General features: G+C 37.9%; 2 protein-coding genes across 7 annotated transcripts in view; both read right to left on the bottom strand.

The window, feature by feature from the left end:
• Nucleotides 1-6171, bottom strand: part of lmo7a (LIM domain 7a) — a 49408-nt gene extending 43237 nt beyond the window's left edge. For 4 of the 6 annotated variants that reach the window (XM_044364917.1, XM_044364914.1, XM_044364915.1 and 1 more), the window contains exons 1-2: nucleotides 5781-6170; nucleotides 5471-5566 (exon numbers count right to left, since the gene is read on the bottom strand). In XM_044364917.1, coding sequence (XP_044220852.1) covers nucleotides 5471-5539 — 69 coding nt within the window. In that variant the 5' untranslated portion in view covers nucleotides 5540-5566; nucleotides 5781-6170. Of the gene's footprint in view, nucleotides 1-5470; nucleotides 5567-5780 lie in introns of all 6 variants that reach the window. The other 2 variants (XM_044364912.1, XM_044364913.1) reach the window with 2 other exon arrangements.
• Nucleotides 6172-8171: 2000 nt separating this feature from the next.
• uchl3 (ubiquitin carboxyl-terminal esterase L3 (ubiquitin thiolesterase)) lies at nucleotides 8172-12916 on the bottom strand. The gene is made up of 9 exons (XM_044366603.1): nucleotides 12759-12916; nucleotides 12567-12578; nucleotides 11457-11585; nucleotides 11119-11275; nucleotides 9848-9933; nucleotides 9534-9581; nucleotides 9340-9415; nucleotides 9070-9128; nucleotides 8172-8968 (listed from the first exon to the last, which is right to left on the bottom strand). The coding sequence occupies exons 1-9, from the start codon at nucleotides 12798-12800 to the stop codon at nucleotides 8879-8881; spliced, it is 699 nt and encodes a 232-aa protein (XP_044222538.1). The 5' UTR covers nucleotides 12801-12916; the 3' UTR covers nucleotides 8172-8878.
• Between the last annotated feature and the right edge of the window lie 321 nt (nucleotides 12917-13237).

Here is a 13237-nt window from a genome sequence, read left to right as displayed (position 1 = left end):
ACCTGGATGACTGGGAATCTTCACAGACGCACACCACAAGCAAACTTTACAGTGCAGTGTATAATCAGTCAGGCGCTGCGGTTGGCATATGAAATCCTGACCCCTGCTGTTCTTTGTAAGTGGGGGCAGCAGCTGGGAATCACACAGGCAAACAAACAATACAGGTGGAAAAGGAGCAGCACAACGATTTCGACTCCGTTTTTCAGTGGTGCTTGTAACACTGATGTTCGTTTTCCTCACACGTTCTAATCTAAAGAAGAGCGAACGGGTTAATTAAGATATTATCTCCGAGCTCTAGCGTAGAAATCAGGACCCGTCCTGGCACTGGCACTAAGCTGGCTTTAACAACGTACTTTTCTTCTCTCTATTGTCATGATTAGAGGTATTAACTCCCCTTAGATCCAGCCTACTGTGCCCTCTCTCTGCTGTTGAACCCGCCATGTGGGATAATAACTCTAATCTGCAACAACATACTGCTGCTCTGTTTCAACAGGGAGATTTAAGGCAGGAGCAAGGATTTCAAAAACAGCTTGCCTTCCTGCAAACCCACCCTGGTTCCCCTCAAGAATGTGCAGCTGAATGTGTTGAACGTGAACTCATGATGACTTTCCCCCCATCGGCCCGTGAAAAGACAGAAACGGGGGTTCTCAGAGTTCATCGTTGTGCCCTGATACATGTGTGGAATTAATTCTGTTATTATTATTGCAGGGTGCCAATAATGGTGTCTTGGTAGAACACAAATAATCAGATGAATGGAGGAGCCTCTGTGTCCGTGACCACAGCTATTGTTTATTCATGCAGGGCACTGAGGCAAATCAGTATTCAAGGTTTGTGCGGACGGAGGCCCCCCCCCCCACTAATTGTTCCTAAAATTCTTTGTTCGTTCTACAGAGGACAGGGGCATGCTGGCCATCAGAGAACAACTGGGACATTATCCAAATATTTCAGGGATCTGCCTCAAGAAAAAATATATCACTGTAGTATCAACACCATCAGCATATCAGAAATACACCAACATCTAACTGCATGTGGTGAATGTCTTCTTCTGTGAGGTCTTGCTTCACGTGAGTACATCTGAACCCAGGCGTCCTAGTTTCTAATTGCTTTCCATCAAAACAGTCAAAAAAAACAGAAAGCTGCGACAGTGAGGTGACTAATGATCAGTTCAGCTATGGCTCCTTGTATGAAAAACAACACAGCAGCACAGGTCACGGAAGGCAATTCATGAGTGTTGGCAGCAAGAACGCCACAAATTAATGGATGGAAGAGTGGGCAAGAAAAACGAAGGTTATACAAAGAAATATCAGAAATTTCAATTCTAATCAAATTTATTTAAGAGTTAGTTCACCCAAATGACAAAAAATATATTTAACACTTAACACTGGTAGATTATGCAGAGTAACAGGAACAATGTTACAAAGGAACAGTAACAATTCTTTAATTTTGTGAGCACAACAAACAAAATTTCAGTCACCTAAATTGTGTTGGGGTGGCAGAAGAAATAATTTGGGTGAAAATATCCTTTAAAACATGTCACTCTATGAGTAAATAACATTAAGTATAATCACTCCAAGAGGAGCTGAAATAATTAGTAGATTTATTGATTACCCGATCAACAGAAAATTAATCTTAAACCATTTTGATAGTTGATTTTGTGGTTTCAGTTTCTAAAATGAAAGCACTTGCTTATTTTCTCTATTACATATTTATTGTAAATTGAATCTTTAGATTTTGGACTATTAGTCAAGCATAAACACTATGAAGGTGTCATTATTTTCTTGACATTTTTTGGACATGAATAATCAGCAGATTGATTGATAACGAAAATAATCTTCAGTAACATTAAAGGTGCAGTTTGTAGGATTTAGTGGCATCTAGCAGCATCTACCCTCCCCCTCCACTTCCAAGTGTGTAGGAGAACCCACAGTGGCCGCGAAACTTGTGAAAAACGAGAAGGGCTCTCTCTAGAGCCAGTGTTTGGTTTGTCCATTCTAGGCTACTGTAGAAACATGGCAATGCAACATGGCGACCTCTGTGGAAGAGGACCCGCTCCATTCTTAGGTAATGGAAACACAACCATTCTTATTTTCAGGTAATTAAACACTAATTAAAACATACTTATTAATATTATATTCCATTTCCACTAGATGCCACTAAATTCTACACACTGCACCTTTAAATTGAAGCATGTACATCACCAAAAACAGTCATGCTAGATCATCTCCCAAACAATGTAAACCAAAACCATAAGTAAGTTTGAATTTGGTTCAGTGTTACATGACAACAACAACAGCATAAGTAACAAAGAAATCCACAGGATTATATTCCCTTTGATCGGCTGCTTTGTTCCTAAGTATACCAGGAGGACAATATGGACCTTTTTCACCAGACAGGCACAAACACAGGGGAATAAAATCAAAACTAGAGCTGAAATCTTATACAGATCGTGCCCTGTGTTGTCACACGACCTTCAACCAGATCAATGTCTGTAGTGAAACTCTACCTAAAACCTGCTTAAAGAGGTATTCTAAGTATTCTGGTAACACCTTATTGAGTGGAGGCTCTTTGAGAAAGCAAATTCTTGCCCATTGCACTCTAAACAAAAGAAGTGACAAAAAAAAGGTGTGTTTTTAACACTCAACCTACAGTATGTCTGTGATGTATTAAAATGACAACCTACAGTCAAAACATCATCAGTGTAACCATAAATAGCACTAAAACACAGATATATCAAAATCTAACCAATAAACCTTTATTAGATCATCTGACTAACTTAGTTATTAGTCATAACAGAGACTACTGTGTGCATAATCTTGACGTGTAAGTTGGATAAAACACTTGCTCTTGATTGTCATAACAGTCACACTTGAAGCCCTCCTATTACTTAACAAGGACCTCTATTATTCTGCTAGGCCTTGTGGTTGTAAGACGCAGCACCCTGTGCTGACAGCCGGCCAGCTCTGGGGGGGCTCATGTTCACAGCCATGGCAGCTAATGCAGGAATGTGTCCATGTGACAGGCTCCAGACCATTTAGTCTAGTTTTTAACAACACCACCAACTTCATGCACACATGCCTCTGTTTAAAGTGCTGTGAAGCCAAGCAGCCTGTTAATCATTCAGTGGCAGAATTCAACAGCCACAAAACTTTCTCTTTGAAGGGAAACAGTTTACCCCCTGCCAGGACATGCCACTACATTTTCCAACACCAAACCTTTCATACCTATGCTGTTAATTATAACCTTTACCTATCCAAATTATTCAGCTTGACGCTCACCCTCCCTAGTCTTCCTGCCCCTGCCTGAGATCATTCCCCACCACAGTCAACGAGCTAAGCCACTACAATGGGCCAGTGTGCAAGTGTGAGAGACACTGATGTCACATCGAAAGCATTCAGATTCACCCCTCATGAAATTAGAACAATATTTGTTTAGTTACAGCCGTGCACCAGCTCCATGCAACCCCGCTGGGAAGGGAATTTGCGAGACGAGGGAACATAATGTCACCCGCTTGTAAAGAGAAAAGAAAGAATGAGAATCTGGCTGCAGGTTGCGTGGAAACTTCTTAGATCATTTGACATTTTAGAAATGAAACGGCACAGTTATTAAAAGCACTAGTTGATTTGGTTTGTTGGGTCGGTAGCTGTTTTTGCATTTTGATTAATATGCTAGGAAAGGGTGAACATTACAACCATAAAAATAGCTTCTTTTTTTTCCTCAGAAAGAAATCACTCACTGACACCTCTTGTTAGCAGTGTGGCTTTCATATTTTCCACAAATTGTCACAAACATCGTGTGTGTCATGTGTAACTGTACCAGACAAGTTTTTGATTCATTGCTGATACTTAAAATAACATTTCCAATATTCTATGAATGGGTTAGTGGTGTTACTTTTTATTGCAAGCATCATATACAGTACTAGACAAAATCCCAGGAATTTTATGCATCTGTGCTTGTAGATTAAGTGTATGGCACAATAGTTACGCTGATTCAAAGAAATAATTGTTAATTGCTCTGCCGATTTTTCTCACTACCTGCTTGCATTTGGACCATTACAGTCTAGGCAAGATGTGACAAATTAAGCAGCAAGAAAACAATGATGATGAATCAGAGCAGAGTCATGTACCTGTATTCTGATGAGAAGGTGGAGAAGATAGAAGGGCGTGGATAATGCTCAGAGACGTTTAAAGCCAACTGATTTCTAGTGGCTAAAAGAAAACATTGATTCTATCTCACCAATTACCTGAGACATGATGTCAAGGCTGACAAATGCCTCCATGCATAACTTGGGGGCAATGAGGCAGCTGATCAGCTTTCAGCCATAAACTTGAGCAGCATACAGTATTTCTCAATCAGCAATGTGTTGAACAGTAAAACTCTTAAAGATTTACACATGTATGGGCTGATATTTTGATCAGTTTTATGTAAATTCAGCTTAATCCCATAAGTATAAAGTCTTTAAAGTGAAAAAACTACCAAACAATAATCCCCAAAACAACAACAAAGAAAATCCCACTACATTTCTGAATTGCCACATGATGATCACCAGCAGCTGCCAAGTTTATTTTACCTTTATGTCACTTTGCATTTTATTTCCAGTGTTGAAGTCCTGTCAGGAAGTGAAAACACTGTGTAACAAATTTCACTTGTGTTTTGTTCGGGGGTAGAAAGTGTTATTTCCTAAATGCTTATGCCTAAAAAAGTATAGAAAATGACTATTATTCCCTTCAAACTTTGCTTTTGTGACCAGGACAGTGATAGTTTGCAACTGACCTATATCCAATAGAAAAATGGGCAAATTTGCACATTTTCTTTCACATAAAGTCAGAAAAAACAACAAATGAAACACCGGATACGATGATGGGAGACTGTATTTGGGGGCTGATTCGTTGAAGTGATTTACAGTATAATCTTAAATCTCAAAAAACTACTCACTTCTAAATCTTTTGTGGTCACTTTTGTATATTTTTAATATAAATACATGTTAATTTGGATTCATATGTTATTTCTTTCTGACTGAATGAAAATGTGCACATTCACCTTTTTTCCCCTTGGAAATAGGTACATTTCAAAAATATCACTGTCCCAGTCACAAAAGCAAAGTTTGAAGGGAATAATAGCCATTTTCTATACTTTTTAGTTATAAGCAATTAGGAATTAAGGCAGGTCAAGTTTATTTGTATAGCACATTCCAACAATAAGGCAATTCAAAGTGCTTCATATAAAAAATAAAAGGCATCAAGACAGAATGTAAAAGCAACACAAGACAATATAAAAAAAGACATTGAAATACAATTAAAAAGTGTTAAATTGGAAATAAAAACAAAGCTCAAATAGAACAAGACAGACACAACAGGAGAATAAAAGTTACGATGCGGTGTAAGATATACACATCACAAACTACCCAGGAGCAAAAATGGTGTTACATAATGAAATGATAGTTGAATAGATAGTAAGTAATGTTGGCACTCACCTCAATCCACCTCTGCGCCTCTGAGTAGGCTTCGTCGCAGCTGACAGAGGACTGCTGACGCCACTCCATCACAAATCATCCACAGCGTGATGTGAGCTGCACCGGCGGGCCGCAATTAACGTCCGGTGACATCAACGTGGGCCGATTCAAACAAGCAAGACACAGTGAACGCACTTAAAACTGGTCAAGCGGACTGTTATAGCACTCTTCAATGGTGAAATATGTCTCCTATTGTTTATTTCCACCAGCTCATCACAGAATGAATGCAAGGTGTGACGCATTCCCCTCGCATCATGTTGCTGCTGCTTACCTGTTCTTTCATCCGACACACCTGCGCTTTTTTATCTGTTTGGTATTTTCTCACTTCGCTTGGCTGCTCCAACTACTGTCTTTAAAGTCAGTCTGTGCTCTCACCTCGTCTGCTGCAGGGACTGATGCTCTTCACCAAGTTTAAGGAGGTTGTGGTGGAAGTAGAGGGGGGTTTCCCAAAGTGGGGTCCGGGGACCGTCCACGGGTCTAAGAGCGGCTTTCAAGTGAACACAAGCTCTGTAGAGGATTGTTCAGGTTTTCACTGCTGCCCGTACAGTAATACTGTAATTGTAAACGCATTCATATCCAACAATAAATGTTCAACTAATCTCAGGCTACAGCTCCTCGGTGCCTGTAGACTTATGTTCACCACAGGTCTTGATGGTAAATGTCAGAAAAGTTCGACTCCCTGTAACAATGTTTCAACTTAAAGTTCAACGCTCTTCTTCCCTGCAGCGCCACCCAGCGGTACTTACGATGCGTTGCAGGGCCTGAAAAACAAAACTGTCCTGTAGTGCAAACAGTGGTGAAAAGTACATTCATCCAAGTAGGCTAAGTACAATTTTTAGATGCATATACTTCACTTGAATATTTCCATTTTAAGATACTTCCATTCCACTACTTATCAGAGGGAAATACTATTGCTCCTCTACATTTATTTGACAAATGTAGTTACTTTGTAGATTTCGTTTACTTTGTAGACAAAACCTGTGATCATCCTGTAGAATATGATTAACTGTTATAGATCTAACTGGCCAAAAAGATATTAAGTGGTCACCATTTGCACCACTTTGACCTGCAGCAATATTAAAATGTTGCTTACGTGTTAATGCATGTCATGTAGCTACTATATATAGTAATACAACAGAACCAAAGAGGACATTCTGAATAAGTAGTACTGTAACTTTTGATACTTGATACTGCTGATAATACTTAATGTACATTTACTTAAGTAAAATTTTAAGTGAATTTTTATTTGTAATGGAGTATATTTTATATTCTGGCATTTCTATTTTTGAGTGAACAATCTGAGTACTTTTTTCCACCACTGTCAAAGAGTAGCTTCTCCAGCAGTCTGTCTCTAGTGCAGGATACAAATGGTTGGCTTTGACGTAACTTAGATAAGAAATACCTCTTATGAGCAGTTACTAAACATAATTTTTGTGTCATCCTCCATGAGGGAGAGAGCTTGAAAATGAAAAACAGATGCATAGTCTGTGGGTCCACCAGGCTAAACAGTCCTTTGGGTTAGATCAAATGGTAAAACTTTTTTTTTTTTTTTTTTAATTATGCTTGTTCTGTAGTGTAGCCTAAAGTGTAATTAATTTCCTTTTTAGTCAATACAGTTTGGATACATTAACATATTAATCTACAGCAGCTGGACCTCCTTGAAAAAGGTTTACCACAGTGGAAGTGGTGTAGAAACATGAGGAGGATGAGTCAGTTCTCGTCTCATCGTTTCTTTCTGTTGGGTTTCCTCATCCCAAGAAGTATGGGAGGAAAAAGTTAGAGAGAATACTGGTCTACAGGCTTATTTAGAGCCATTTCACCATGAAAAAGAGTATGAGATCATTTCTATTTTCTTCCACAGTGATGATTGTGAGAGGACCGACACATACAAAAGACGGACCAGTAGTTGTCAGAGTATGAGAATTCTTGTTACTGTAGCAGCTATGCAAATGTTCACAAAGATTAGACTGTTCAATTTGAAGTTGTTTTGCTAGGTGAAGGCAGATTTCATACCTGTTCCAAGTGCAGATTCACAGACATCACAGATTAAGTTTGATGTTCTTTCAACTTGAAGCAGTTATGTTTACAGATATAGGCTTTTTAATCACAATGCAAACTATAGCAGCACAGTAGCCAGGTAAAGTCTGTGATGTTTTGTGTGCTTTTGAGGCTGTCAGCTTTAAGAACTATACATGCAGCCTAAAAAAAACAAGACTTGACTGATTACATATACAAGACAGACAAGTCAGGACAAACCTCAGATGCAGTTTGCTTAATATTTAGATGTAGGACAATACTTTGGTAAATGATTTGACAAATCTTGAGACCTCCTCCAGTGACTCTTAAATTAAATTAACGTTTTAACACTTTGAGAAAGGAGAAAAAGAACACTCCCACATTGCCTTTTAAAATACTTTTATGTATAAATTGGCATAGTGGCATCATGATGAAAAGAAGCTTCACTAAAATGAGGATCATTAGGTTTTGCAACTGTGACAGCAGGTTCATATTTCCCGTGGAAAGGCCTGTTTGACACTTGGACCTCTTCTGATTTCTAAATAGTATTTCTTTTGCCATAGCTATGAGTCTACACCAGCGTGCCAAAATAATGCATATTTTAAAATAACCAAGTTTGTGTCACATAGAAGATCTACAAGAGAAATGTTTAATAAATTTGCCTTTTATTTGACAGATTTTCTAATTCTTATTACAAAAATGTAGGCACCTTCCACAAGGATATACAGTCTGACTTGCAGTTTTCATTTAGCCTCACTTACAGGAGACATGCTTTATTGATAAGCTTTTCATAACACCATTACTGCATACATCAGCGATAGGCCTGTCTGTTTTCAAAGCTGTGACTGAAATTAAAGCCCTGCAAAACAAGTTTCTTCAGCTGGTTTTGACCATGTGTTTTTACATATGATCAAAACACATCACTACGTAGGTATCATTAGAACCCACAGTGAGAAGGAAGTCAAGTTCCCTCAGTGACATGAAAAAACACTTCTTTCTAAACTGAAAGCCAAACACACCGTGTAAACAAATGTTAGTGCAGTGTCAAGGTAGTACAACTGATATCTGTATACAGCTACTGAGATGTTTCAGCAGTGGGAATATTCTGATCTCAACACTAGCTTATTTTAATTGCACAGCAGCACTCCAATTCCCCTAGAGTTTCATCCAACTCATAACAAGTAATTTATAGCAGAAGTGGAACATTAGTTCAGAATAATATCCCTGACATTTTTATTATTTCTCCCCAAATCATTTGCTAAACTGTTTTGAAAAAAAAAAAATTCCAATAAAGTCAGCACTTGAGAATGTTTGGCAGTAATGTGTTCTTTGTTTTCTCTGGTCTGAGCCTCCTCAGTACGAATCTTTGGAGAGAGCGATGATCGTGAAACGGACCTCCTGCGGGTCGCGAGCCATGAAGATCTTACAAACCTCTACCGCATCCTGCAGTGCAATCCAACACAGGAGGAACATTATAAATTGCAGTTGAGCTTTAAAAAGATATTTCTATGATAACATGTCTGTTTTATCCTGTGATGTCTCACCTCGAGGAAGGTGTCTTCTGAGGTTTTTCCGTGGACAATAGGGAAAGGCTTCCGGCCATCTGGAAAGATAAAAGACAAATTCATCAGCAGGTTTTAATATTTACCATGCAAGGGTGTTTGAATTCTGCTATATATAGATATGAAGGAATTACTGTCAACAATGTGAAAAATTCATATTTTATATATATATATATATATATATATATATATATATATATATATATATATATATATATATATCAAAGCATATTTCAGTAGAGGTTAACTCACCCAGTTCATATAACTGTCCTCCAACATTCACAAAGGCTATAAAATGAAGATTCACTTTCTCGTCTAAGCTTGGGGCCTACGACAGACAAAAAAATGTTGAGTTCAACACATGGCATTAAATTGTGCAACTCATGTTGTAATCTCTGTCAGACGCAACTTCAGACAACACAGATGATCAAAAACTCAATACAAACCTCAGTCTGTCCCTCCTGTGCACTGGATTCATGTGTAACACGTATACTCTGAAACAGAAAGTTACATAATGCTTAAAGCTACTAGTAATAAAAACATTTGTAGGATGGTGCTAAAAGTTTACCAGTAAACACGGATGATTTTTCCCCCCCCACATGTTGTGATTACTCAACAAGTAAGGTGACATATAAGATACTGACAAAGCTTACGTAACCTTAATTCTTTTTCGTGATAAGTCCTCCACTCATGTGACTATCTCTGACCAATTTCATCATCTCATCCTTGAGTAAATTTTTGCTCTTCAGTGTTTTCCTACCTCGTCTTTTTCCAGGAAGGTGGCCCTCTCCTCTGGGGTCATTTTAGAGCTTTTTTCAATAAACTTCTTCAGAGCAGAATCAGACTCTGAGGAACAAAGCACAAAATATATTACAATGTATATAAAATTGCTAGTAAAAATATGATCAGATGTAAAGCTGGATAATATGTCAAGTACATATTGTGATATGAGACAATGTATTGTAGTTATGGTTAAGTTATACAATCTTCTGAACTGTTCTGAGTAAAATGAAGAGTGAATATTTGTAGCTGTAATTCTGTCGTATCAACACTACTCATGGTTATTTCTCAAAATGTAATAAATATTATGGTATACTGTCAATTCACAGTATTTTTAACTCTCACATGACTAGGGATATCCCCTGAAACCCAGTTCTGAATTAGAACTGATTCTAAAATAAAACCCGGGGTATTTTTAAGGTCAATTCTATTATATGTTTTTGGTGGAACTTGTGGTTGCACTGCAGGCAGCCTCTCCTCTCTGTCCTCTGCTCTGCTTTCAGAGCAGACAGCAGCAGAGAGGTGGATACAGTGAACAAAGTTTTACTCGAGTTGACAACAATGACGCTCGTTACTGCTTCGCAAGTAAAAAGTCAATAAGAACTTTATCAAACCACCTGTTCAACAAGCATAAACATGTCTTTCTCTGCTGTCTTTCATCCACCACCAGCATGTTTTTACACAACCACAGCTCGCTGGTTAAGCTAATAGCGAATTGTTATAAACAAGCTAAAACCAAAGCTGTCTGTAGCTGAACTGTTTATCTTAGTTTGTAACGTATATTAAAACTAGTCAAATTCTTGGAAACTTAGTTACTCTCCCTCTACCTGCAGGGCGTGGTGGTAGGTCTTCTTTGTAAACTTCAATCAGTATTTTCATGTCAGGAATATTATTTATTTTACTGACATTTTAGATGAGTTGCCGGTGAGATATTATTTAAATTTATTTAGCGACTTTGCTGTTGTAAACATTACAGTTGCTGCTCCACAAACAATATTAAGTTATATTTAACATATAAATCCTAATCCTGTTCTGAATTTATTCTTTTTTTAAAATAATATTTTTTAAAAAGCAATTCTTTATTAATGAAAAAGAATCAATAAGAGTATTGATAAAGAACCAAACCAATAAGGAGTATCGATAAAATCGTAATGATAACCATCCCTACACATGATCGACTGCAATCATACAACCGTCTTGAGTTGTCTTCCATGACATACTGTACATGCCGCAAACAGAATGACTACTCACCAAATTCCAGGTGTTTCTGGTTGTTGGCCACTGCATGAATTAATCCTATTGTTCCACAGGCGTTTCCAATAGTTTGCTTAATGAAATAGACATCAGGAGACACCTCCTGACGCTGATCCTTCAGTTTCTCTTCCTCCTCTTGCTTAAATGCTTCATACTAAACAGATGTAGGACAAAAAAGATTGACACTGTTATTTATGTCATGGTCACGAGCATGTACAACATGTAAAGACTTTTGATGTTGAAACATGCATAATGTGGAGCCATCCACCATGTTTCATGGATATATGAATACATTTTGCTTCAAAGAAGTTACAAGAAGTAAAGTAAATAAGTACCTTCTCTGTCACAGGGAAGAGGAGAAGCACTGCACACACAGGTCTTGGTACCATGCTGAGAAGCTCTGGATCCAGTCCATACACATCTCCAAATTGCCAGGTAGGCTTCATACCCAGACAATTGACAAACTACACAATAGCAGAGAGTACATTTTCATGCATACAAACACATACAGCTATTGTAACAGCGTGTAACTGCTAGTTCCCAATTACCATCAGAAACAAATGAGTCCTTCCTCACCTTAAAAAGGCTAACACGTTTGCCTGTGACATTAAATATTACAACTGAACAGTAAATGCAATGCTGTTACTCTCCAATACACATTCTGCCACTGAAAAACTTGACTCTTCACTATATATTACTGTAAAACAAATATATATAATACTTATAAAACAAAATGATCTATAACACTTTATTTCACAGGTCCATAATGCCTTGATAATTTAAAAATGAGTTTCCTTGAAAGATCAAATAAAGCAGAAGCAAAATGTATTAATTATTCATTTATTATTGTTATTTCATGTATATATGTGGCACTCCCATGGACTTGTACAATAAAGCATTACTAAATGATCCGGTGTCTCTCCTCCAGGATGACATTAACCAGATACACTGGCCTTGTTTATAGACCGAGACAGTTGGAACATCCAATCTATTAACAATGTTTAGAGCAATGAGTCTGGTAATCTGTGGTTACATTAGGTCACATTAACTTTACTCAGGCGTCTAAGCTTCTACAGTTTGGAGATCTTCATCGCAGATATAGGCTACAGTGTCAGGCTGATGACGGAGGAAATGTCATTACTAGCAGCATGAAACATGTAAAATAAACATGAAATTTTCCTCATTTATTAAGCTTATAAGGCCAAAATAAAGCGACACAAGCTTAACATACACTTAGTCACACTAATACATCTACCTTCTGTTGTTTGTTAAACTCTTTACCGCCTTGTTTCTTTTAATTATGTCGATCAGCCGGTTGTTTATTATTTGCTAACTTGTCTTCTTTAATGACACAATGGATGTAGCATCGCTGCTGCTGGTTAGGCCTCTGCACGCCGCTTTATCGTTGATTAATGTGTTAAATTCAATCCAAAGGAAATACTCACCTTTGTCATGACCTGAAATGAAAAGACACAGACAAATATATTAGTCAAACAGCTAAAATGTGATGAAAGCAGCCACACCGGCCTCAGCTTTTGTTCTCACTGCTAACCTCTGTTAGCTAGCCCTCACATGTTGTGGAATGAATGACTTCGATAAAAAATGAAATGGTTTGAGAAAACACCAACAATACATACTTCTGGATTCGACTCCAGAGGCAACCAGCGTGGACAGTCCATGTTGAAGTAACGTCAACTGGATATTTTCCTTTCAACTGGGAGCTGAGACTGATTTTCACGAAATCTGTTTGAGGTTTGACAGCTGCGAGTCGCTTCCGCGTATGGAAGGTGAGCTTAACGTTTAAGTAAATATGAGGGGTGTTTGCTTCTTTATAAACAATAAGTACACCCCACCCAGTACTTAACGTTATTGACAGACACGTTATATATATACTACTTGCTTAAAATAGTATGTTAATACTCTAGATACGTGCGACATGGTTCTTTGTCTGCAAAATGACGTAATTTTTTAAATACAATACACACACCACCAGCCTAACAGTGGACTGTTCCAGGGTCATGGGCGTGTTTCAGAGGGACATCACAGCTATCTTGGTGTCTACAGTGAATTTTGTTGATTGTTAAAATGCCACAATAAAAATGAATAAAACTTAGGA

The sequence above is a fragment of the Thunnus albacares genome, chromosome 11, assembly GCF_914725855.1.
Source record: "Thunnus albacares chromosome 11, fThuAlb1.1, whole genome shotgun sequence".
NCBI classification, from domain to species: domain Eukaryota; kingdom Metazoa; phylum Chordata; class Actinopteri; order Scombriformes; family Scombridae; genus Thunnus; species Thunnus albacares.
The sequence above is the reverse complement of the archived record's forward strand: the minus strand, read 5'-3'. Positions and strand labels throughout refer to the sequence as shown.